Raw genomic sequence first — 22,888 nt, 5'->3', positions numbered from 1 at the left:
ACTTGAAAATTTTAGGATAAAGTATAATAGTCAAAAATACATCAATACAATACAATACATCAATTTGGCGTAGTTCTACGTCATACTGCGGTCGTGTCTAAGACACAACCCTTTTTTTTAATTTGAAATAGCAGTCTTTTATTACATAAACATAATTGGTTAAGCACATAACACAACACACATATACGAACAGTAAACCACCACTTGATTCATAATCAAGAAAAAACTGAAAATCTCTAGCCTTTTTACTATTTTTTTTTTCAAGCGGCATCACAAACTCTTGGCGAAGAGGGGAAATTTCCCTAGAAGTGAAAAATCTATATTCATGAGCTCCAGCCCAACGGCCAAAGCCACAGACAAGTTGTGACGACATGGCCTAGCCTGGCTGAGTCGTGCTGAACAACACGGTTTTTTGCCACTTTTAGAACACTTATCACTTCATCGACACGCGTCCCGGGGGGAGGAGGGTTGGATTTGTGCTATTTTTTGCTTCATAGATTACCTTCGCTCTCAGCGCAGAGCCGCTTGATGTTCCTTCTTGTAGCCAACCAGGGTGATGTCAGGAATAAATTGGAATTTCGTTTGGCACTTTTTCGTCATTAATTATCTTGTTATGTGCGGTTCTTATACTCCATCAGCTATACCGTGTTTTGATTCTGGATCACATTCGTGTGGCAAAAAAACATCGAGAGGGGTTTCTGTCTGCTATCAAATTCAACAATCTACGGAAGTGATATCACCGCGAACGACGCATGTCACGTTGATTTCCGACGACCCACCTTGCGGGGGTCCGCCTGCATTGGTGCGTCTTTCGGGTTGATATAATTTCAATGATAATGGCACACGCTTTTGATGTGTCACAGCAGTAACCGCTATAAGTATCTATTCCAAACAAACACCGTAGAGTGAGTTATTGTGTGTCTATAAATTCGCACTTCATTTGATTCGACAGGGCGGGCGGCAAGTCGCACCTTATCAGTGTGACAAATGTTGAAAGGGAGTATTGGCCGTGATTTGTGTACCTTGCCGATAATAAGCAGCTTACTCTCGATTGAAGATAGATTGACATAATTGATAATGTCACTAGAAGACGTTCAGTGATTCAGCAAGTGTTGGCTACACACAATTTATTAGCCACACGAGAAGCAATCAGTTACGTTTGAAATGGAGACGCATGGTGGATTGAAATTGAGATTCAATCAAATGATGAAAACAACATTTAGATCAGCCAAAGCATGAGATCAGCGGCGCCGGTGGTGTATTGGTAAGCGTGATTACCTCTCACCCCAGCAGGCCTGGGTTCAATCCCAGTCGGCGCCGCCGGGATGTTCTGAGACATAACATCTCTGATCACCTCTGATCACAGGGAAGTAAAGCCGTCGGTCCCCGGTGCATGAGTTTGATGGGTCGATAGGTGGTAGGGTCCAGGTGTGGGAGCTGCTTTCCTGGCGTCGTCGGTAGCATTAGTGCTCAGCACGGAAAACACAAGATCAACCAAAAATAAATCAAAGAAAGAAAAGCATGAGATAGAAGATTGAGTATTTTCTTACGAATTCCCCATAGGGACTGCCCATCTAGAGCGAGTTGAGCGAAGGCTAGTATCTACGAACCATAAGTTCGTCTTTTCAATTATTTGTATGGGATATTGTCTTTGCAAAAACCTAAACAATACTCAATTCTCATGCATGAGTTTATTCGTCTACGAGTTTTGCTTTACCTAATCCAACTGCGTGCAATTTAGTGAAAACTGACAAAACATACATGTGTGTGCTATCAATTGACGTTTGTGAGGGAATTACCAGGTATGATCCTAACGGTCACCTCAAACGCCTATATGTTGCTTTGAAGTACATGGACAAATCTGGAAGTGTTTCTTTTTTGTGATATCCAATTTTAATTTTTTTTTTCTAGACTCCTATATAAAGGGTGTACCGTTTAAAATCCGCACACCCTCAAATTGCTCTAACTTTTGATCCGTTGGGTAAAATTAATTGAAATTTTCCGTAGACATAGTTTAATGTGTATTGTTTACACTCTGTGAGTTGATTTCATCAGATGCGCAAAAGTTTTCAAAATGGCGACGAAAGAACACGATTACTTTGAGAATAAGGTTCTATCGCATCATGCCATCGGAAAAAAAAAGTTGGAAATAGTGAATTCCACGGTTTTAAGAACGTCTAACTGTTGATCGGAAGCGAAGATCCGAAAAAAAAGCCGTCAGGTCAACGAGAACGATCACAAACGCGTGGTTGGGGCCTTTAAACGGAAACCAAACGCCTAAGTTCGAGATGTAGCTAAAAACGAGGCTAAAAAGTTGCATGTGAGCAAGACTTTCGTGCAGAATACCAAAACTCAAACTGGACTACATACGTTTAAGGTTCAGAAGTTCCCAAACCGTGACGAGGAACAGAATACGGTCGGAAAAAGCCGTGCCCGGAAGTTATACGACAAGAAGTTAACGAAACCACACTGCTGCGTAAAGGATGACGAGACATATATGAAGGCGGACTTCAACCAGATTCCAGGAAACCTGTATGTGACTCCCAAGAGTAAGTGTGATGTTCCCGAGAACCTCCGGACATAGAAGATGTCGAAGTTCGCCAAGAAGTTCTTAATTTGGCAAGCTTTTTTGCACTTGCGGAAAGCGAAGTACACCTTTCGTTACCGCAAGCACCATGATTTTTTTTGGAAGAGTGTCTCCAAAAACGGTTTCTTCCTCTTCTGAAGGCTCACGACGGTCCGACGATCTGATATCATGCCACTACACGAAGGACGTGCTAGAGTGGTGTAAGGCGAATGATGTCGATTTCGTGTCGAAAGATATGAACCCCCCAAACACTCCGGAACTGCGCCCAATAGAAAAATACTGGGCCATTATAAAGGAGCACCTTCTAAAACGACCTAAAGTGGTGAAGAATGTAGATGAAATGAAGAAAGCATGGGTTAATATGCAAATAAACTGTCAATTCTGAGGTCGTACAGAACTTTATGGCTGGGGTTAAGGTCAAGGATCGCGCATTCTGATATAAAGGCGAAATAAATTAAATGAATGATGCCAAAACAAACTTTAATTATGAAGAGTTTTGAGTGTGTTGGTTTATTTCCTTTAAATTCCGTTATAATTGCTTATCTTTTGACAGATACGCGTATTTCGTCTACTACTTGAAGACTTCATCAGTGCCAAGTACTCAAAACCACTCTTGGCACTGGTGAAGTCTGCAAGTAGTAGACAAAATACGCGTATCTGTCAAAAGATAAGCAATTATAACGGAATTTAATGGAAATAAACCAACACACTCAAAGGTCTTCATAAAAGGATTCCGTTAAGAGGTTCGACAAATTTAAAAGATTAACTTTAATTGTTTCTTTTTACTCCCTGAAGATTTGGTAAAAATCGGATAAAAACTCGAATTTTGTGAATGAATTTTGTGTGTGTGGATTTTTAACGGTACACCCTTTAAGAACAACTTGCAAAATTATGGGACTAAACTTGAGTTAACATTCATGATTCTGGGACTCGACCAAATGTTGGACAAAGAAATGTTTTGAGGTATATTAAAGCAAAATAAGATTCCGGAACTTTGGTATTTTTCGCCCAGAGCTAATTTCAAGATTCTAGATCAGTGATGGCCAAAGTGCGGCCCGCGTACCAACATGGTGCTTGAATCTCTATGATACAACAACCTCAGCATGAATTTCTTTTTGCATTACGAATGTATAGCCGAAATGATTGGGAAATACACAATATTCAACTTAAAATATGATCATCGAACAAAGATACAGCAATTGAAACTAGATCTTAAAAATCACGCAATTAGATTTTTCTTAAGATTCTGATTCAAAATGAAACAATTCTAGAGATTGCGGGACTCTTGGTGATTTTGGACTAATAATAGTCTGGTAATTTAATATAACTAACTAAGTTAGGCTGATACACTTTTTTTTGTACATTTTGCAATCGTTTTCCTAATGAAGAAGAAGTCCGAAGACTTCGAGAAGTCCGCTGTTATGAGGCGATGGCGATAGCCGCGTTGGACCACGCTGTGTCGAAGTTGACCGTTGATCAATGCCGTGAATATGATTCCAACAAACAGAAGCGATACTACGACGAAAAAGGTATCCAAAACTGAGCCCATGGCAGCATAAACAGCTCAACAAAATGGGGCAGCATAAAGGTTTAACCGGACATTAATAGAGAAGGTTCACTAAATCACATGAACGTTATGTGTCCAATGAAATCTATATGATTTCTCATATAGAATTTCTAATGCTATGTGATATTCAGGTAAAAATCATTGTTTTTGTTTTTGGAAAAATACTATGTGCATTCCTAATAGAAACTAAGTGAAAACTTTTTTCAGTGTACGATGCTGGTGAAGTCAAAGGCCTCGAAATCCATGTAGGTAGAAGTAGAAATACTCAGAGGGAGAGATGGGCGGAGAGAATGTTTTGAGCCAAATGAACAGTCAAAATCTGAACCAATCGAACATTCCAATTAGAATTTTTCCGATGATTTCTTCTTCTTGCTAGAACAAATTTGAGAGTATTGCAATCAAACAGAAATTCAATCACCTTTATGTTTTGTGTGCTTCTCAAATTCAACTAGTTTTTGGAACCGAATATTCTAACTCTATTGATTAATTGATCTTCGTTGGTTAATAAATGGCACCAAGAAATGTGCAAAATATTGCAATGCAATCAATTATTATTTTGCACGTAAATCGAATCAAAAATAAAAGTCATTTGAAATGCTAGCTTCTAGCAAGGGTTGCAAGATAATTTAGGACAAATCCCTGCTGCCGAATTGTATTTACCATTTTGTTTTCTCCGCCTATCTTTCCTTCTGAGTATTTCTAGGTGAAATCAACTACTTCCTGCACGGTAATAAAAAAGTACCCAACGGACAGTTCTCTTTTACCTACTTTTGACTAGTTTGTCTCCTTTTCTCCTTCTAATACGGAGGAGCAAAACCACCCAACAGGGGTAGTAAAGTGCGGGAACCCAACGTTGAGTATAATCAAATATATTATATTAACAATATGATCCACTCTTTCGCTTAGCTGGTGAACCAAATTTTTAGCGATGAAAGCACCTCTGTGGCCAAAAATGCTACCAATGTATTTGTTTATCGTCACGAGGGGTAAACTAAATGAAAATTAGTTTAATATTTCAAATGAATGTATTTCAGCATATTATTTTAATTTATGACAACAGTGACATGTCAGATAAATTTTAAAGTAATATACACAATGTAATTAATGAAAATAATGTGACTCTTACGTTTGTAATAAGTGCTATATTCGCACCCCTCGATTGTAATTGAATGATTGTTGCTGACCTTTTTCAACGCTAGATGATGCGTGAAGCAATATTTTGCGGCACGCCATTGCAATATTTGGAAAAGGCATGAATGGATCATATTGTTAATATGATATATTTGGTATAATCATATTTTCCTACTTTTGGGTACAACTAACTTACTTTTGGGTAGAAAGCGAGTGCAAAATTCCATGCGAATTGCACACCAGTAAATGAAAACTACTTTGACCCGCTTTACCTACTGTTGGGTTCCTGCACTATAGTGCCGAGATGAGTGAAAAGAACTTAATTTTGGGCACTTTTTTCTTAGCGTGTGGGAATCAAGATTCGATACGACAGGATGACAGGAACTCTATCATTAGGTCGTATGAATAAAAGCGTTTACTATACTTTTCCCGTAAGAAAAGCACGGGAAAGTAAAGTAAACTCTTTTTATTCATACGGCCCATTGTCTCATGAGACCAAGTTTGGAATGTTCAACTGCAATTTCGTCAAAACACCAATGGAGAAGGATTGTCTGCTGAAAGTTCAAGCACATACCGAGAGTTAGTGGGAAGTATCATGTACGCAATGCTATGTGTTTGTTCGGATATTAACTACTCGATAGGATACCTAGTTAATAGTAGAATCCAGGAGATTCCCATTGGCAAACTTTGAAGAGAATCGCTCGCTACTTAAAAGGCACAAAGGACATGAAGCTTCTATACACCAAGAAGGATATGCACTAGTGAGATTTGCCGACGCGGATTGGGCTTCAGATGCTGGAAAATATCCATGTGAATTTCACATAACTTTCATGTGATCTCATAATTGTAAATTGCACCACTAAATCACATGAACGTTAAGTTTCCAATGAAATCTATATGATTTCTCATCTAGAATTTCTTATGCGATGAGATATTCAGATAACAATCATTATTTTTTTATTGGAAAAATGTTATGTGCATTCCTAATAGAAACTAAGTGAAAACTTTTTTCAGTGTAGAGGTGTCAATACCACTAGTAATTAGGGGAAGAAGGGGCATAGTGGGCTTCGTGATAAAATCACAGACAAACAGACATAACACTGGCAATTTGTTCATCGAGCACACATTTAACGGTCAATGTTTTTAGTTGGTAGTACCGCCACCTGTGGCGCGCATAGTCAATAACCCTTGCGTTTGTCGTTTACACACTATCGCCATCTGTTCAGCGTACTACCCACACAGTATACTCAACAGATGGCAGTTGTGTTTTAGCGCGACGATGCCTTGGATTTCTCAAAATGATAAAATCACAGACAAACAGACATAACACTGGCAATTTGTTCATCGAACACACATTTAACGGTCAATGTTTTTAGTTGGTAGTACTGCCACCTGTGGCGCGCATAGTCAAAACCCTTGCGTTTGTCGTTTACACACTATCGCCATCTGTTCAGCGTACTACCCACACAGTATACTCAACAGATGGCGGTTGTGTTTTACGCGACGATGTTTTATATTGAAAAATATTCAATGTGTTATGTCTGTTTTTCTATGATAAAATTATGGTGTTCACTATGCCCCTCCTTCCCCTACACGGTAACCGCAAAATTAACAATAATGACTTCAAAGCTTTAGGTTATTCTCTGATAGATGACCCAGTCTTCTAGGCACCCGTTTTTGATTTGGTTGAAAAATAAAAATTTGGCGACGTTTTGAAAAAAACAGTCCGTTTTTGTACCCTAAAATTGGAGATAAAAGCTTGCACCAAAAATCCATTTTTGATTCTTTTTTTCAAAAGATTTACCAGACTGGAAAATCGGCTACGTACAAGACTAGAAAAAAAGGTACTTAACTCGAAAATTAAATCGCCGTTTAAATCGAATGAGCCGTTTCTAAAATACAGCGCCCGCCAATTTTGAAAACATCGTTTAGAGATAATCGCGGCAGCAGTTGGAACTACTAAGACACGCCGTTTCGCCGGTAACGGGCGGGTACTCCGAGCGCTCACCTGAGCGCGCTTGGAGCGTCTGGACACGAGTCCACTAATCGGCCTATAACTTTGGAACGATGTCACTTGTGGACTTGTGGTCAAGTCTATGTCAAAGTAGACATTCCAAAGTATTTTTTAAGCCAAAAAATAAAAAAGATTTTTTGAAATTTCCAGACTGGACTACCCCCTTAAATGAGTAATATTGTTACTCATTAACGACTATCTGTTATCCATTAATGAGTAACTGTTACTCACTAGTGGGTAACAGATACTCATTATTGGGTAAATTTATTACTCATTAATAAGTTAAGCCACTTTTTTTCAAAATGGGTCTTTTTCTACTCATTAATGGGTACTTTAAAGTTATCGCGTAACCCATTTAATGGGTAAAAAAATTACCCAATTAAATTAAATTATTGCACATTAGTGGGTAAACGTTACTCATTAATGGGTAAATTTTTCACCAATTTAATGGGTTAACCTACTTTATCTCAAAATGGATGAAATTGTACTGATTAATGTGTACTATAATGTTAGAGTGTACGTTGTCGTTTTGTTATGTATGGAGCGTTTTACACGCTAACTTGAAAGTACTCATTAATGAGTAAAAAAAGAACCATTTTGAAGAAAAGTGGCTTAACTCATTAATGATTAAACAATTTTACCAATTAATGGCTATTCCGTTGGTTGGAAGTTATAAAGATCGCCATATAGAAATTGAGAGAAGTGGGAATAATTCGCTTTCGGTACATATTTAGGTCAAAAAAAGTGAACGACAACCTAAAAAAATTAATCAGGGACTTTGTCGTTCAGTTTGTTCCGGGAAATTATTGTTAAACAAGCTACAATTAAATAAAAATGTTTTTTCTCCATACAGTTTTACCTGTTTGACTACCAGTTCCCAGAGAGTCAAAAAATTCAAATTTGAGAGAGAAAATTTACTCTCACGACCTTAATCTCTCAACATGCCATGTATTTTGTTGACACTCGATTTGTGATTTCCCTTTCGCAGATTACAAAATAGAGTACCTGACACTACAAAACATGTCTGGTACCTCTATATATGCATTTACTTTAACATTTGAAGTCCCTCCTTTTTAACATATTATGCGCAAAAGATACTTTATGCCCCGCCCCATTCATAAAAATCGACGGGAAATTCTGTGAGGGGTGAGCTATTTTGTGTGCAGAATGTGTAAAAAAGGAGGGACTTCGAATAATAATCTAAATGCATATATAGAGGTACCAGATATGTTTTGCACTGCAGGAATTCCCTGCAAGAAAGTTCAAAAAAAAAAAAAAAATGTTTTGCACTGCAGTGTCATCTGTGAACATGAATGCAGAAGCTTGACAAAATGATTAATTCAAAACAAATTAATTGGTCAATTAGAAATTTGGGACTGGAGTGCGGGATGCTCATTATGTCACACCTGTTCACTATGCCCTTGTTACCACTAATGCATAAAGAATTCATTTCAGGGCTGGACATTAATTGCGCATAAAGGTTAAGTCAAAGTCATAATTGAGTTTGCTGTATTACCTATAGGAATTCCCATGATTCCCATCATCTGAAAGAGCTTTGTTTTCTGAGACCAACGATATTTTTTCGAACTTTTGGACCCATCTCGATTTTTAAATGAAGATTTAAAGCAAAATAATAGCTTCACTGTTTGACAGTAAACTAACAAATTGATAGCGCGCTCCCACACAAATTCCCACCAAGGGACGCTAAGATGGTAATTTTGCTAATGTAATTGCACTTATTTAAAATAATAAAAGAACTCCTCAGTATTCGCTTGCTATTCTCGTAAAATTCCCTAGAAATTATCTGAATTCCACACAGAATTCTCTTGGAGTGGTCCCGTAAATTTCATGAAATGCTCCTTAGAATTCCTCTTTTTTGAGTTCTCTAAAAATTATTACAGGAATAGTCTTGAATCTTTCCTAAATATTCCTTTAAATTTACCTCAAAGCTCCGTTGGAAATTTCCTTGAAACTTTTCTTAGAATTAATTTTCTTTGCATTATTTCCAGAATTCCGGTTGGATTCCCCTTCTTCTCTTTGAATTCTACTCACAAGAAACTTGTAGTTCTCCTCCTTACAATTCTCTTCAAAATTACTTTGCAATCTTAGTCAGAATCTTGGCATCCTCCTCAGAACTCTGGAAATTTACTTTAAATCCTCCTCCTCCATAAACTGTGAAACTTTTGCAAGTTCCTCATTTAAAAAAAGATATGTTTTTTTCTTAATTATTTAAAACCTATTTTTATTAGGTCCTGGGTTTTAAAAAATGCTCTAAGTTTAAAATTTATACAAATTATCCATGTCTCAGAACCCCATCAAAAAACATTTCAAGTTTCAGCTCGTATGTTGTTCCTGGAAGTAAATCCACTAGACAATTATTATATTCAATGAGTGAAAGTGAAAAATGATTTGAAATGGTTTGGCATACACACAATGAGCATTTATGCAGCAGCTGAAGGAATATAAACGATTAGTTCTTAGAAACTACTGATAAACCTTATTTTCTGATTAAGAAATCTTACAACATTTTGAGCTAATCCAACACTTTCAGAATATCCGCACTACTAAATGATTTTTAGGGGGATGGCCAAATTATCTATTTGCTGAAACTGTCCCACTTTCCCCTAACGGCACATTGAAGTCACACGAAGCAAAAGCGATCTCGTTAGTCATTGTCAGATGCTTTGGATTAATGTTATAAAATCAATTCTAAAATTGTTTTAAAGTATTTCGGCTCCGTATAGTTTATGTTAGACAATGAAATAAAAGCCTATAAATCCGTGGTAAAATTAGGTGGAGTAAATGCTGTAATAAAAACGGTCCAGCCCGTCCTGACATGCATTACGATATTTGGCCCGCGAATAAAAAACTTTGGGCAGGCCTGATCTAAATGGAACCAATATTCAATACGCAAAATTATAAATTTCATGAAATTGCTAACATCGTTTACCTTTTATCGACAAATTTCGATTCAACGACTATAAATTTGGCAAATAGAGCCAGGTTCAAATTGATCGTCCGTATTCCCGTTCAATCCATTCAAATCCATGCTACATCAATTTCTCTATTAATTCATCGGAAATAAAGTTTCACATTCATGGTTTTAACACTTTAAGTTTATCAACAAACTATACATTTCTATACCTGCGTTCACAAGATTATTTGCCCTATGCACTATACAGGCGCTCAGGATACATTAGTGAGTTACTGAGTGAATCACAAGATAATCTTATATCTACCGATTATTCCCCGACTGTTCACCAGTCTCTGCTTTCTGTTCTTTCTTCAAACTATCATAAACCTCCCTGATCTCCTTCAGCAATTGCGAGATGTTCGTCCCCATCTTGGCACTGATCGGTATCACCGGCACATCAACGTGATGCTGAAGCAACTGCAAATTCTTCTCCGCTTCCGGAAGGTCGATCTTGTTAGCAATGATCATCTTTGGCCTGTTGGCAAGTTCCTCACTGAACATAGTCAATTCGTGCATTAGAGTGTGGTAGTGGTTCCACGGTTCCTCCAACGATACATCCACAACAAACAGCAGAACATTGCAACGTTCCACGTGCTTGAGGAACTGAATGCCAAGGCCTTTGTTTTTGTGCGAGTCTGGAATCAAACCGGGTAAATCAGCAACCGCAATCTGTTCGTAGTCATCGTACTGGACCATTCCGAGGTGAGGTTTTAACGTGGTGAAGGGATACGAAGCTACTTTGGGCCGTGCCCGGGAGATTGCTCTGAGCAGAGTACTTTTTCCCGCGTTTGGCAGTCCAATGAATCCCACGTGGGCCATGCTTTTCAATTCTAGAACGTAGGATTTGTCTTCTCCTTGTCCTCCGAACTCCGCCACCTGGGGAGCATGTTCCAGGTCACTTATGAAGAAATGGTTTCCCTTTCCTCCAGCACCGCCTCGTGCAGTGACAAACATCGTTCCTTCGGTGTCCAGATCGCCAACGACTTTACCGGTGGCGGTTTTAACGATCGTCCCCAGAGGCACTTTCACCACCGTGTGGCTGGCATTCTTCCCGTGGCAATCCTTGTTCCGCCCGTTGTCTCCACCGTCCGCCGAGAGCAATGTCGTCACGTGGTTCAAATCACGCACATCCGAGCTGGCCTGCAGTACGACGTGCCCACCATTTCCTCCGTCGCCGCCATCGGGACCGGCATTTTCGTTGCACCAAAGCCGCAGGAACGAGACGCACCCGTCGCCACCCTTGCCACCGACCGTGCGGACGTGTTTGCAGTCTACGAAGTATTGGGTCTGCGGATGGAAATGGCTAGCTTGAAAAAGGCCGTTGGATCGAAGAATAAAAACTTACGGTTGGTTTATCGGATTTGGCCTTTTTGCTGCGCAGGGCAATCGCTACGCGCTGGGAGGAAAAGTTTGCATTTTCCAGCAGAAGAACCGACGTCGGCCGAACCGGTATTCGACGGGATAGGTATCTTAGCAGGGAAGGAATCATTTCACGGATACACTCAAATTCACCGGAAAAATCGAAAAAATTAACCGGATTTTGATTTTCAGCACATAACACGCGAATGGATTACAAAACAATTCTGTGTTTACATTTTGATCGACGGAGCACAACCGGCAAGATGCACTTTTATATAGTGGGAAGTAAAGAATTCATAATTGGTCAAAAAAATGATAACTAAATTTGACATTTTCTCAGCATAATTTGTAAATTTAAGTAAAACATAATATCAACAATGATATTTTCAACGTTAAAATTTTCATTTTTCCCATAATGGTAATAATACAATTCTCTCTTCCCACATAAATGCGAACCATAACTTGATCTTACCGAAAATAGTTAAAAATTGTTTATAATACCTGCTAAGCTTTAACTGAAATGGTTATGGAACTTTACATGATCGTTTGCGTGATAAAGTTTTAACCGTATGTATTATGTTTTTTTGGAAGTGAACCTTACAAATAATGGGTTGTTAAGAACCATTACCATTCAAAATTCTTGTTTTCTCCATAAATTTTCGGAAAAAAAACTATATTAGAACCTTTTACTCATGGGTTGAGAATGTTAATGGTTTGTTTGTTTTTTTGTTGGTCTATTATCGACCTTTAAACTTTTTAGGTCATTTGGGTCGTAATGTCAATGGTAATGGTTATGTTAGTCAGTAAGGTCCATGAATGGTTTTGTATTGTCGGTGAACTTTACGTGCAATATATCGTGAATTGGTAATCATTAATTTACAAGCAACCGCGATGTATTCCACATAAAGTTTATCGAAATAAAACCATCCATTGACCTTACTGACTACCATAACCATTTTGATGTTACTTCTCAAATTAAAAATAAAAAGGTTTTGATATATTTCCTTTTCCGAAAATGTATGGACAAAATCAGAATTTGAAATGATAATGGCTCTTAACAATCCATTATTTTTAAAATCCACTTCCAAAAAACCATAATACATAAGGTTAAAACTTTATCACATAAACGTTCATATAAAGTTCCACAACCGTTCCACATAAAGTTTAGCTGGGATTATAAATTTTTTTTTATCAATTTTTGGTAAGGTCAAGCAATATAAACGGAGTGCGTTTGCAGAACTTCTACTTCCTACCCCTCACAAAACATTCAGACGTTTGCCACTTTGACAGTAAAGTGCATCCGAGAGATTTGTGCATCTGCGAAAAAAAAACATTCGCGACCACGGCAAAAACGCAATCTGTCAAACTCTGCCATTCGTCTTCAGGGTACGTAACCGTGTGGATTGCTTTTTTTCTGTGTTCGTTCGGCGGACTGCGGGGCAGAAAAGAAAAATTGCACCAGTAGAGTGTGCGGTGGCAAGAGAAAGGCAATTCCTCCGTGTGACAGAAAATAAAAACGTGGATTAAAAGTTGCTGGGTTTACTGGTTTAGATCTGACTGAAGGACTATTTTGCGTCTGTCTTTTTTAAGAAGCAGAACACTGTTAGTACAGGTAAGTGACCTAACCACCCCCTTGTTATGATCCGGGGCTGAATCCCCGTCGTGGCGGTGGCGGATGATGAAATTAGAATGCAAGACTTGCTCTAGCTGCAATGTGAGTAATACAGCTCTGCAGTGTTTGGAGGGGATGGGGTAAAGTGCCACATATTATTGCGAGCTAAGCGATTGGCGAAAGTGAAAGCTAAACCAGTTGTGTTTTGCAGGACGAGAAAATGGACACCTCACTGACGGCGAAGCAGATCCGGAACATTTTCCTGGACTTTTTCAAGGAGAAGCAGCATCTCTATGTGCACTCTTCGTCGACGATTCCAATGGACGATCCGACGCTGTTGTTTGCCAACGCCGGAATGAACCAATTCAAGCCAATCTTCCTGGGAACGGTCGAGCCGAACAGCGACATGGCCAAGTGGGTTCGTACGGCCAATACCCAGAAGTGCATCCGTGCCGGTGGCAAGCACAACGATCTGGATGACGTCGGAAAGGACGTGTACCATCATACGTTCTTTGAGATGTTGGGAAATTGGTCCTTTGGAGATTACTTCAAGAAGGAGATCTGTACCTGGGCTTGGGAGCTGCTGACGGAAAGGTTGAAACTCCCGAAGGATCGGTTGTATGTGACTTACTTTGGAGGACATCCGGAGTCCGGTTTGGAACCGGATTTGGAGTGTCGTGAGTTGTGGTTGAAGTTGGGCGTAAAGGAAGAGCATATCCTTCCCGGAAGCATGAAGGACAATTTCTGGGAGATGGGGGAGACGGGTCCGTGCGGTCCTTGCTCGGAGTTGCACTTTGACCGAATTGGAGGTCGAAGCGTACCGGAGTTGGTCAATATGGACGATCCGGACGTGTTGGAAATCTGGAACTTGGTGTTCATTCAGTTCAATCGCGAGCAGGACGGATCCTTAAAGTCACTCCCGAAAAAACACATTGATTGTGGCATGGGATACGAACGTCTCGTATCAGTTATCCAGGACAAGCGGTCAAACTACGATACGGATGTATTTGTACCGTTGTTTGAGGCTATTCAGAAAGGAACTGGAGCTCCTGATTATCAAGGACGCGTTGGAACTGCCGATGTGGATGGCGTTGACATGGCCTATCGAGTCCTGGCAGACCATGCTCGTACTATCACGATTGCGCTCGCTGACGGTGGTTTCCCGGACAATACCGGTCGAGGTTATGTGCTGCGAAGAATTCTCCGCCGTGCAGTCCGCTATGCCACCGAGAAACTTAACGCCAAGCCTGGCTTCTTCGCTACGCTAGTAGACACGGTCGTACTCTTGCTTGGAGACACCTTCCCGGAAGTCAAGAAAGATCCCCAACACATCAAGAACATCATCAACGAAGAGGAGCAACAATTCTTGAAGACATTGACTCGCGGACGAAACCTCCTGAACCGAACTATTGCCAAGCTGGGTGACAGCAAGGTCATCCCTGGAGACGTCGCTTGGCGACTGTACGATACCTACGGTTTCCCGATTGATCTGACCCAACTGATGGCCGAGGAGAAGAACATGACCATCGATATGGAGGGCTATGAGAAGGCCAAGCACCAGTCGTACATTCTGTCCCAAGGCAAGGAGAAATCCAAAGTTGCCACAGTGGATCTGGATGTGCATGCCATCTCCGAGTTGCAGGAGAAGAAGGTTCCGACGACGGACGATTCTTTCAAGTACCTATACCAAGCCGATACTGATCCAATGGCAGAGTACAAGTTTGAATCGTGCAATGGAAAGGTCCTGGCATTGCGCGCCAATAACGCTTTCGTGGACGAAGTTCAAGCTGGACAGGAGTGCGCCGTGATTCTGGACAAGACCAACTTCTACGCCGAAAGTGGTGGCCAGATCTACGATCAAGGCTATTTGGTCAAGGTAATTTTGATTAATGACAATCTTTCCCTAGCAACTTTTGACCCTCATTCCCCATTTTACAGGTCAACGATGAAAGCACGGAATTCAACGTCAATCTGACATACAACCGTGGAGGATACATCCTGCACATTGGTGTCGTGGAAGGAACGCTGCGCGTTGGCGATGAAGTCGCCTGCCACATGGACACGGTCCGTCGTCAGCTCACGATGAAGAACCACTCGGCCACGCACGCCCTCAATCATTCCCTACTGAAGGTTCTCGGCCAGGACACGGATCAGCGTGGTTCATTGGTCGTTCCGGAGAAGCTGCGCTTCGATTTCACCACCAAATCCGCCATGACCATCGAACAGGTCGCCGAAGCGGAACGTCTCACCCGCGAGGTTGTCAAGAAGAACATGCAAGTCTACGCGAAGGAATCCAAACTGTCCGTTGCCAAGAGCATCAAGGGCCTCCGATCGGTTTTCGACGAAGTCTACCCGGATCCGGTGCGTGTAATTTCGTTCGGTGTTCCGGTCGAAACCCTGGCAGCCAACCCGAACGGTGAGGAAGGAGTTGAAACCTCCGTTGAATTTTGCGGCGGCACTCATCTGCATCAATCCGGTCACATGTGGGATTTTGTCATCACCACCGAAGAAGCCATCGCTAAGGGAATCCGTCGCATTGTCGCCCTGACCGGACCCGAAGCTTTGAAGGCACTCAAGAAAACCGAACTGCTCGAAACTGAATTGAATGCTCTAAAAGCCACCATCGATGCCGATAAAACTGGCAAAGACTCCAAGGAGCACGTCAAGAAGATCGTCGAACTAAACGAAGACGTCTCGCAAGCTGTCATTCCCTACGTCAAGAAGGACGAAATCCGGAACGTTCTCAAATCACTCAAGAAAGCTCTGGACGACAAGGAACGTGCCGTAAGGGCTGCCCTCTCGACAACGGTCGTAGAGAAGGCCAAGGAACTATCCGAAGCCAATAAGGATGCTTTGTTCCTCGTCCATCGAATGGACGCTTACAACAACACCAAGGCACTGGATTCCGCCCTGAAGGAAGTCCGCAAAATCAACCCCGAACAGTCGGCACTGTTCGTTTCATCCGATCCGGATTCGAAGAAGATCTTTTGTCTAGCTTCGGTTCCGAAGTCGGCCGTCGAGAAAGGACTGAAGGCAAACGAGTGGATTTCGCACATTTCTCCGAAGATGGGCGGAAAAGGCGGTGGCAAACCGGAATCAGCTCAAGCTTCCGGTGGGAACTTTGACAAGGTGGAAGAGATTCTGGAACTGGCACGGCAGTTTGCTGCTTCCAAGCTGTCCTAAAGCATGGAACAGGAATGAACCTACCGGAAGTGCATTTTTTCAATTGTAACAGTTTGGATATCGAATTAAGTTGCTTAAATTATACTTTCCATACTTAAAATCACCGATGCTAAGATCAGCTTTTAAAATAAATTTAACTGAAAGCTAGCTGTTTTGGGCAAATTTGTGTGGCATTTCTCATCCGAACGAAAACATAAATCAACGCTCATACAATTTACAGAAAACCTTATTTATTTAGTCCTATCGATAACCTTAAGCCGATATCTCGGTTAAACGTATAAAATAGTTCAATATTACCACCGTATGAATTTCCTTTCTTTCTTTCTCGCTCTCTCCATCGCTCACTCTAACACCCTAGGCGTCCTCCGCCGTCGGAAGCCAGAAAGCCATGTTGGTGCAGGCCGAGGCCAACATCATGAACTTGGGATTGAACTGGACGCACTGAATAGGGCCGGGATGATCTCCGTTGAGTACGCATATTTTGTACCCAGTATCTGCGTTCCACACATGCACCCGTCCGTCGGTGCTGCCAGAAAATATGAACTGCGAATCCGGACTGAACGATGCTTCAATCGGAATGCCCTTGTTGTTCAAGTGACCTACAAGGAAACAAACAAAACATCACACTTCCAATCATTAGGACCGGATCTCTCGCCCGTTACTCACCTGTGAATGTTTGCAGCGGTGTACCGTGGAAGGCATCGATCAACCGGATGATCGATCCATTCGTACTGATCAGAATGGTTTTGCCATCACGCGAGAACTTCAGCCCGGTCCAATCGCATTCCTTCTCCTGGTTCAGCTTGAACGTCACGAACGGTCCCTTATCGAACGACCGCAAATCGTACAGCTTGATACTCTCCGAGTTCACTCCGGCCGCGAAAATCAATCCTTCCGGGTCGTACGCCGCAACGGGACGGCCATTCAGGTGCATTACCCCCTGGCAGTTGGGTGACCGCAGGTCCCACAAACGCAGCGTCTTATCCAGCGATCCTGACAGGAAAGTGTCCTCCACCGGTGAAATGTTCAACGAAATGACCTTTTTCGTATGTCCGGGGAAGTATCGTAGGTACTTATTGTCGTGTAAACTCAGGTACCGGATCGTATCGTCCACCTTGGTCGAGCTGTGAATCGCGGTGTTGTTGGCGTGGGTAAAGTGAATCAAATCCACGCCGTACTTTTTCGAGTTGACCGTCCGGATCTGGGTTCCCTTTTCACAATCGTACAGCACAATCTGGTCGTCTTCGCTGCAACTGATCAACATCTCCCCATTGGAAGAGTAATCGATTGCGTTGATTTTGTCGGTGTTCTCGCGGAACACTTTGGCCACTTTGAAGCTTCGAACGACCGAGTCGATCAGCTTCATTTTTACGACGGCAGTCAGTTTGACGGCTGTTGGGGTTGGTCCTCACACACGGAGGACGCACTGGTCACACAGAAAAAGGAATAAAACACTTTTTCACGGAAAATACCGGGAAAATTAAGGATTTTGTAACCACGCACTGCTTTTATGTTTGGATTCGCACGTAGTGGCGTTCAAAATTTTCTCTAACGATGCGGCAGAGACGTCAAAAAGGAACGCACGCTATTTCAAAATCCACCCAAATTTGGGTAGAATCTATCCAGATTGGTCAATACTGAACCTACCCAAAAATGGGTATACTATATTGGGAGCTCGGTTGGGAGTGACAACTTGACAAATGAACAACATCGACATGAATCCGATCGGCTTTGTTCATTTGTCAACTTATCTCTCCCAACATAGTTTACTCATTTTTGTAGGTTCAGTTTTGACCGATCTTGGTGGATTCTACCCAAATTTGGGAATTTAAAATAGCGTATACGCCATCGCCATCGAAACGTCTGAATCAGACAATTCAGACCCAGGAACAGGAAACTAGTAGAAAACTCGAGAGCGAAATCCGTTTTAAGGTAGGTATGTACCAATATGTTAAGACAACACAGCAAAAAAAAAGTAATATTTATCGATCAACTTAATTAGCCGGCGCCGGTGGTGTAGTGGTAAAAGCGTGACCTAATCACTGACGGACATCGACTGTCATCCATTGACGGCAATTGAATGTGCAGGAAGGCAGTTACCACACCTGCATAGGATATCGTACCCATTCAAACACACATGGGCCGGGACCAACGACTTTACTTCCCTTCCGAAGGAAGACGTGACCAGAGATTTTTATGCCTCAGAAAAATCCCTCCGACCTCGGCTGGGATTGAACCCAGACTCATTGGGGTGAGAAAGATCATCCGCAAAAGCAAACCAACATAATGAAAAGGTAGGGGAAATTCTCCTCTAGCCGATTGTGGTTTAGGTTTGCGGATGAAGAATTTGGTTCGCGAGAAACTGGCCTTACAAGGTTTGTTTACAAAATGGAGTTAAGGCCATTTCAATTGTGGTCTTGATCTGATGGTAGTGTTAGCATGCGTTGGCGAGCTACCACACACAAAGAACAAAAATTGTTGCAATAAAAATAATGCATTTTCAAATTAAAAGTTTCGCAAATTTCGTAGTTTCAACTACGAAAATATTCAAATGAAAAGTTATTGTTTTGTTTTGAAAGTGTTTCTTTTACTCTCGACTCGTTATTTTAAAAGCGCATTCTTTTAAAATAAAAGTTAATCAACTTTCAAAAATACCTTTTCATAGCGATGTTTTTGGCAACACTTGACCTCCATTTGGCGCTAAATTTGAGTTGACGTCGATTGATGGAGGAATGGTTTTGGCTTGCTTCCATATGAGTTTTTTGAGTGTGGTAATTGATTCCACGGTAAGTTTAATAAACTACGAAATCATAATTGATGATGATGAATCTATGTATGAAACGTAACCAATAATTTCATCTCCACAGATCAACGTATTTAACTCGATATTCAAGGCACTTAGTGAAGAGCTTATTCTGATCTTGAATTTTCTCATCTTCCGTGGGAATAACCTGACGATTCCTACGGGATCAACTGACATGGTGGAAGTAGAACGGAGAATCATTGTTGCAATTCCAAATATCTAAACCACTGAAATAATGGTCAGCGGATGTTTCATCTTTCTCCTGCACACAATTCATCCACATGGAAGTGGGAACAATTTTTATTCCAAAGGGACGAATGAGTTGCACATTTTGATCGACGACGTGTAAAGGGTTCCGTACTTGACATATATATACATATATGTTGAACCCGTACTTGAATTTCAACTGCATTAGTCATACGACGACGGTTTTGAACAACCATCTACTAGCCCTGTTCGTCTTGAGAATGATACAATTAGCAATTATGGGTGATTGGAGCTATACCTGTATGCAGCTTATAGATTTATGTAAGTATTTACAAGAGATAACTAAAGGTTTCCAATATTGATTTCTATCTTTCTCATTTGCAGTCTAAATACCCGGAACAGGTACCAGTTGCAGGATGAAGCATCCCATCAGCTGCAGTGGAAAAATCATCGGAGAACTTCGAGCCCACAGCAGCGACGTCTTCGGAAAACGGGTAGACATAACATGAATAACATATTTATAGAATATAGTATATACTATTAAATATTATCAAGAAATTAAAAATAATATAAATAATTAAAAAAATATTATATTGAAAATGCTTGTTTTTAAATTGACAACATTTATTTTTCCTATTCAAAGTGGCACATTTTATTTACACTATATTATACTTTCATGTCAAAAGTTTGTTTGAAACACGCTGTGTTTCAATAAACTTCCGAAAATAGCTGACCAGTCCTATAAAGCGTTGTACAGCCCGTAGAGAATTCGGAAACGGAAATTCTCTGATTGCAGCAACGTGCCGATCGGATGGCTGAATCTGATTAAAAGTCACATCGTACCCCAGATATTCAATCCGAGTTTTTAGGAAATTGCATTTAGACAAATTTAGCTGCACATGATTATCGGAAAGAACACGCAACAACGTCAAGAGCACTTTAATATGTTCTTCGATTGTAGATGTAGCAATCAGTATATCGTCGAAGAAAACAATTACATATCCAGAATTAGTTCGGAAAGCATTTGGTTGATATATCTTACAAATATCTCGGGAGCATTACAATACCCGAATGGCATACGAGTGTATTCGTACTGTCCATTTTCGACTACGAACGAAAAATATTTACGTGAATCTTCATCAATTTCAACGTGGTGAAAGCCGTTTTTCAAATCCAGCGAAGTAAAATACCGTTTATCTTCAAGTTTCATAATTTGGTCCTCAATCACAGGGATTGGAAAATGATCACGCTCAAACAATTTATTCAAAGCTCGAAAATTGACACAAAGACGATAGGTGTCATTTTTCTTCTTAGTCAAAACCACCTTGCTTGAATAAGGAGAGTTACTTTCCCTTATCACACCAGAATTCAAAAGTTCATTGATCATCTTATCAAGCCAGTCGCTGAGGTGAAGCATGATAGACTTTATCTTCCTTCAGCTTGACTCCAAACGAATACGACACTAATGGAGACAATGGTTGAGCTCGATTTAAATATTCTGTTTTAAACAGTTTCGTTACATCCTTGATCATAGAAAATGTTTCCACGTTGTCCTAAATATCTAGACACAACTCGTCCAATAAGATCACAATCGTTTCGTATAGGTCCATAAGCTTCTGACATCAGCTGACAGTCATAATTGTTAGAAAAAGTTATCGTGGATCGAGACAGCATCTTAACTTTCTCAATGTCGTTATTTTTCAAAAATTTCCGGCCTACCAATCCATTAACATTCATCGTATTATCTGAAACCACCAAGAAATCCACCTCGTAGTTAACCGACTTGCAAATAATATTGGTTTTATAGATAAAATCTGCCATAACCGGCACATTATTCAATCCTACTATCATCAAATTGTCAAAATGCACCGAGTGCAAATTTGCCCCATGTGAAACAAATTTCTTCTTCAACAGACTCACCTCACTACCAGCATAGAGGTAACTCTAAGACTACTGGGTCCCGAAGAAAATCATTATTATTTTTGGCTCACTCAGTACCAGAACAACGGTCCCAAGCAGTCCCAAGCTATTTCACTCACCCCTGCATGTTCTGCATGAATCCACACACCCCTGATGTTATCTGTCAAACTTTCATAGCGAATCAAAACAAACATAGTGTAGTAATAGAATTTCAACTAGAATAGGGTACGTTAATCGTTTGCTTGGGACCAATAGGCTACTAAAGTGGTGAGCCAATTTAAAATCGTTAGTTTCGTATTGATTGTTGCTACCAGTGTCAAGTAGCAGTTCTGTCTCGAACTGATCTGCTACATTCGCTTGGAACCGACCGTTTTCATCAATTTCGAACTCAGCCGGTGGCCGCTCATCCGCCGTTTCTGCTAGATGTGCATATCGCTGTCGTGATTGTATCTGGTGACGCTGCTGCTGATCGTGTCCAGTCTCCTTCTGACAATGTTGAGTTAGTGCATGTTCGCATTTTGATTCGTCATGTCCAATTCGCTGACATTTCGTGCAACGGATCATTCGCTGTGGTTGAGAGCAATTAATTGACAAATGACCCATCTTGTTACAATTGAAGCATTTTCTGTTGAGGTGTAGATCGTCCATCCGTGGTGGTTGATCTGGCTGCTTTTGATTGATCCTGTTGACAATACCCACTGGTTGACGTTTACGCTTCATGTTGTTGTTCGCTTCGCACAAACGGATATGGTTGAGTAAGTCCAGGCTGTTGTCGAAGTTACTGGCGGAGATTTGATCGTAAATTGGATCCAACGAAAGTCCTCTGACGATGTATGTCACCCAAACAAACGAAGTGACAGACGGAGAGGCTCGAAAACTTTGGTGACTAACCTGCTATTTCAATTTTTCAGTGTACCACATGGCAACAGCACTACTACTAGATTGTACCACATGGCAACACTACTACTGGATTGTACTAGCATTTTTACCAAATGTATTAGAATGTTTTGGTTCTATCTCTTTCACTCTACTCAAAACTGAAATGCATAAAAAAAATGACAAAATGATACACTCTTTGCACACTGTCAAAGAATCATTGTACACAAAATCAACTTTGTTCAAATCAAAACAAAAAAACTAACCCATCTGGTGGATGATGGCACAAGCTTCCAAGAAAATTCTATTACAGTGAACCACATTATTTCAATGGATTTCTTCGCCAGTTAGCCGTCTGTCACTTCGTTTGTGGTGATACCATTGTCTAGCTGCTCCTTCCAAACGACAAGAAGCATAAATCAGCGTCGTTTGATCTGTCCAGTGATACAAGGTTTTGAAATGGTTGACATTGGAGCACCATTTCCTGACATCTCTTCCACATGAAAACGTTGGAATCAATTTACTGACTTCATCCGGGTGCAACTGTCTTTCTCGATGTTCCTGATTATGTGGTTGCACTGCCACGTCAAGAATAAACAAAAATCGCCTCATCAGCGTCAGCAGCTCCCGCTCGCCCGTTTGCGCACCATGCGAA

General features: G+C 40.9%; 3 protein-coding genes across 4 annotated transcripts; 1 reads left to right on the top strand and 2 right to left on the bottom strand.

Annotated features, from left to right (window-relative positions):
- Positions 1-10,477: 10,477 nt before the first annotated feature.
- On the bottom strand, positions 10,478-11,806 carry LOC135717144 (mitochondrial ribosome-associated GTPase 2). The gene is made up of 2 exons (XM_065239098.1): positions 11,619-11,806; positions 10,478-11,560 (listed from the first exon to the last, which is right to left on the bottom strand). Exons 1-2 carry the CDS (start codon positions 11,760-11,762, stop codon positions 10,535-10,537), a joined length of 1,170 nt encoding a protein of 389 aa, XP_065095170.1. The 5' UTR covers positions 11,763-11,806; the 3' UTR covers positions 10,478-10,534.
- A 1,221-nt stretch (positions 11,807-13,027) lies between these two features.
- On the top strand, positions 13,028-16,558 carry AlaRS (alanine--tRNA ligase, cytoplasmic). 2 transcript variants are annotated; one of them, XM_065239100.1, is made up of 3 exons: positions 13,028-13,244; positions 13,456-15,120; positions 15,183-16,557. In XM_065239100.1, the coding sequence occupies exons 2-3, from the start codon at positions 13,465-13,467 to the stop codon at positions 16,425-16,427; spliced, it is 2,901 nt and encodes a 966-aa protein (XP_065095172.1). In that variant the 5' UTR covers positions 13,028-13,244; positions 13,456-13,464; the 3' UTR covers positions 16,428-16,557. The 2 variants fall into 2 exon arrangements, with proteins under 2 accessions (XP_065095172.1, XP_065095173.1); XM_065239101.1 differs by lacking the exon at positions 13,028-13,244 and having other exon boundaries at positions 15,183-16,558.
- A 77-nt stretch (positions 16,559-16,635) lies between these two features.
- Positions 16,636-17,969, bottom strand: Wdr82 (WD repeat domain 82). The gene is made up of 2 exons (XM_065239097.1): positions 17,094-17,969; positions 16,636-17,026 (listed from the first exon to the last, which is right to left on the bottom strand). Exons 1-2 carry the CDS (start codon positions 17,791-17,793, stop codon positions 16,782-16,784), a joined length of 945 nt encoding a protein of 314 aa, XP_065095169.1. The 5' UTR covers positions 17,794-17,969; the 3' UTR covers positions 16,636-16,781.
- Between the last annotated feature and the right edge of the window lie 4,919 nt (positions 17,970-22,888).

Source organism: Ochlerotatus camptorhynchus, unplaced genomic scaffold, assembly GCF_037179485.1.
Source record: "Ochlerotatus camptorhynchus isolate MF236.1 unplaced genomic scaffold, CSIRO-AGI_Acam_v1.1 ptg000050l, whole genome shotgun sequence".
In the NCBI taxonomy this organism is placed as follows: Eukaryota; Metazoa; Arthropoda; class Insecta; order Diptera; family Culicidae; genus Ochlerotatus; species Ochlerotatus camptorhynchus.
This window is presented reverse-complemented; position numbering and strand designations above follow the sequence as displayed.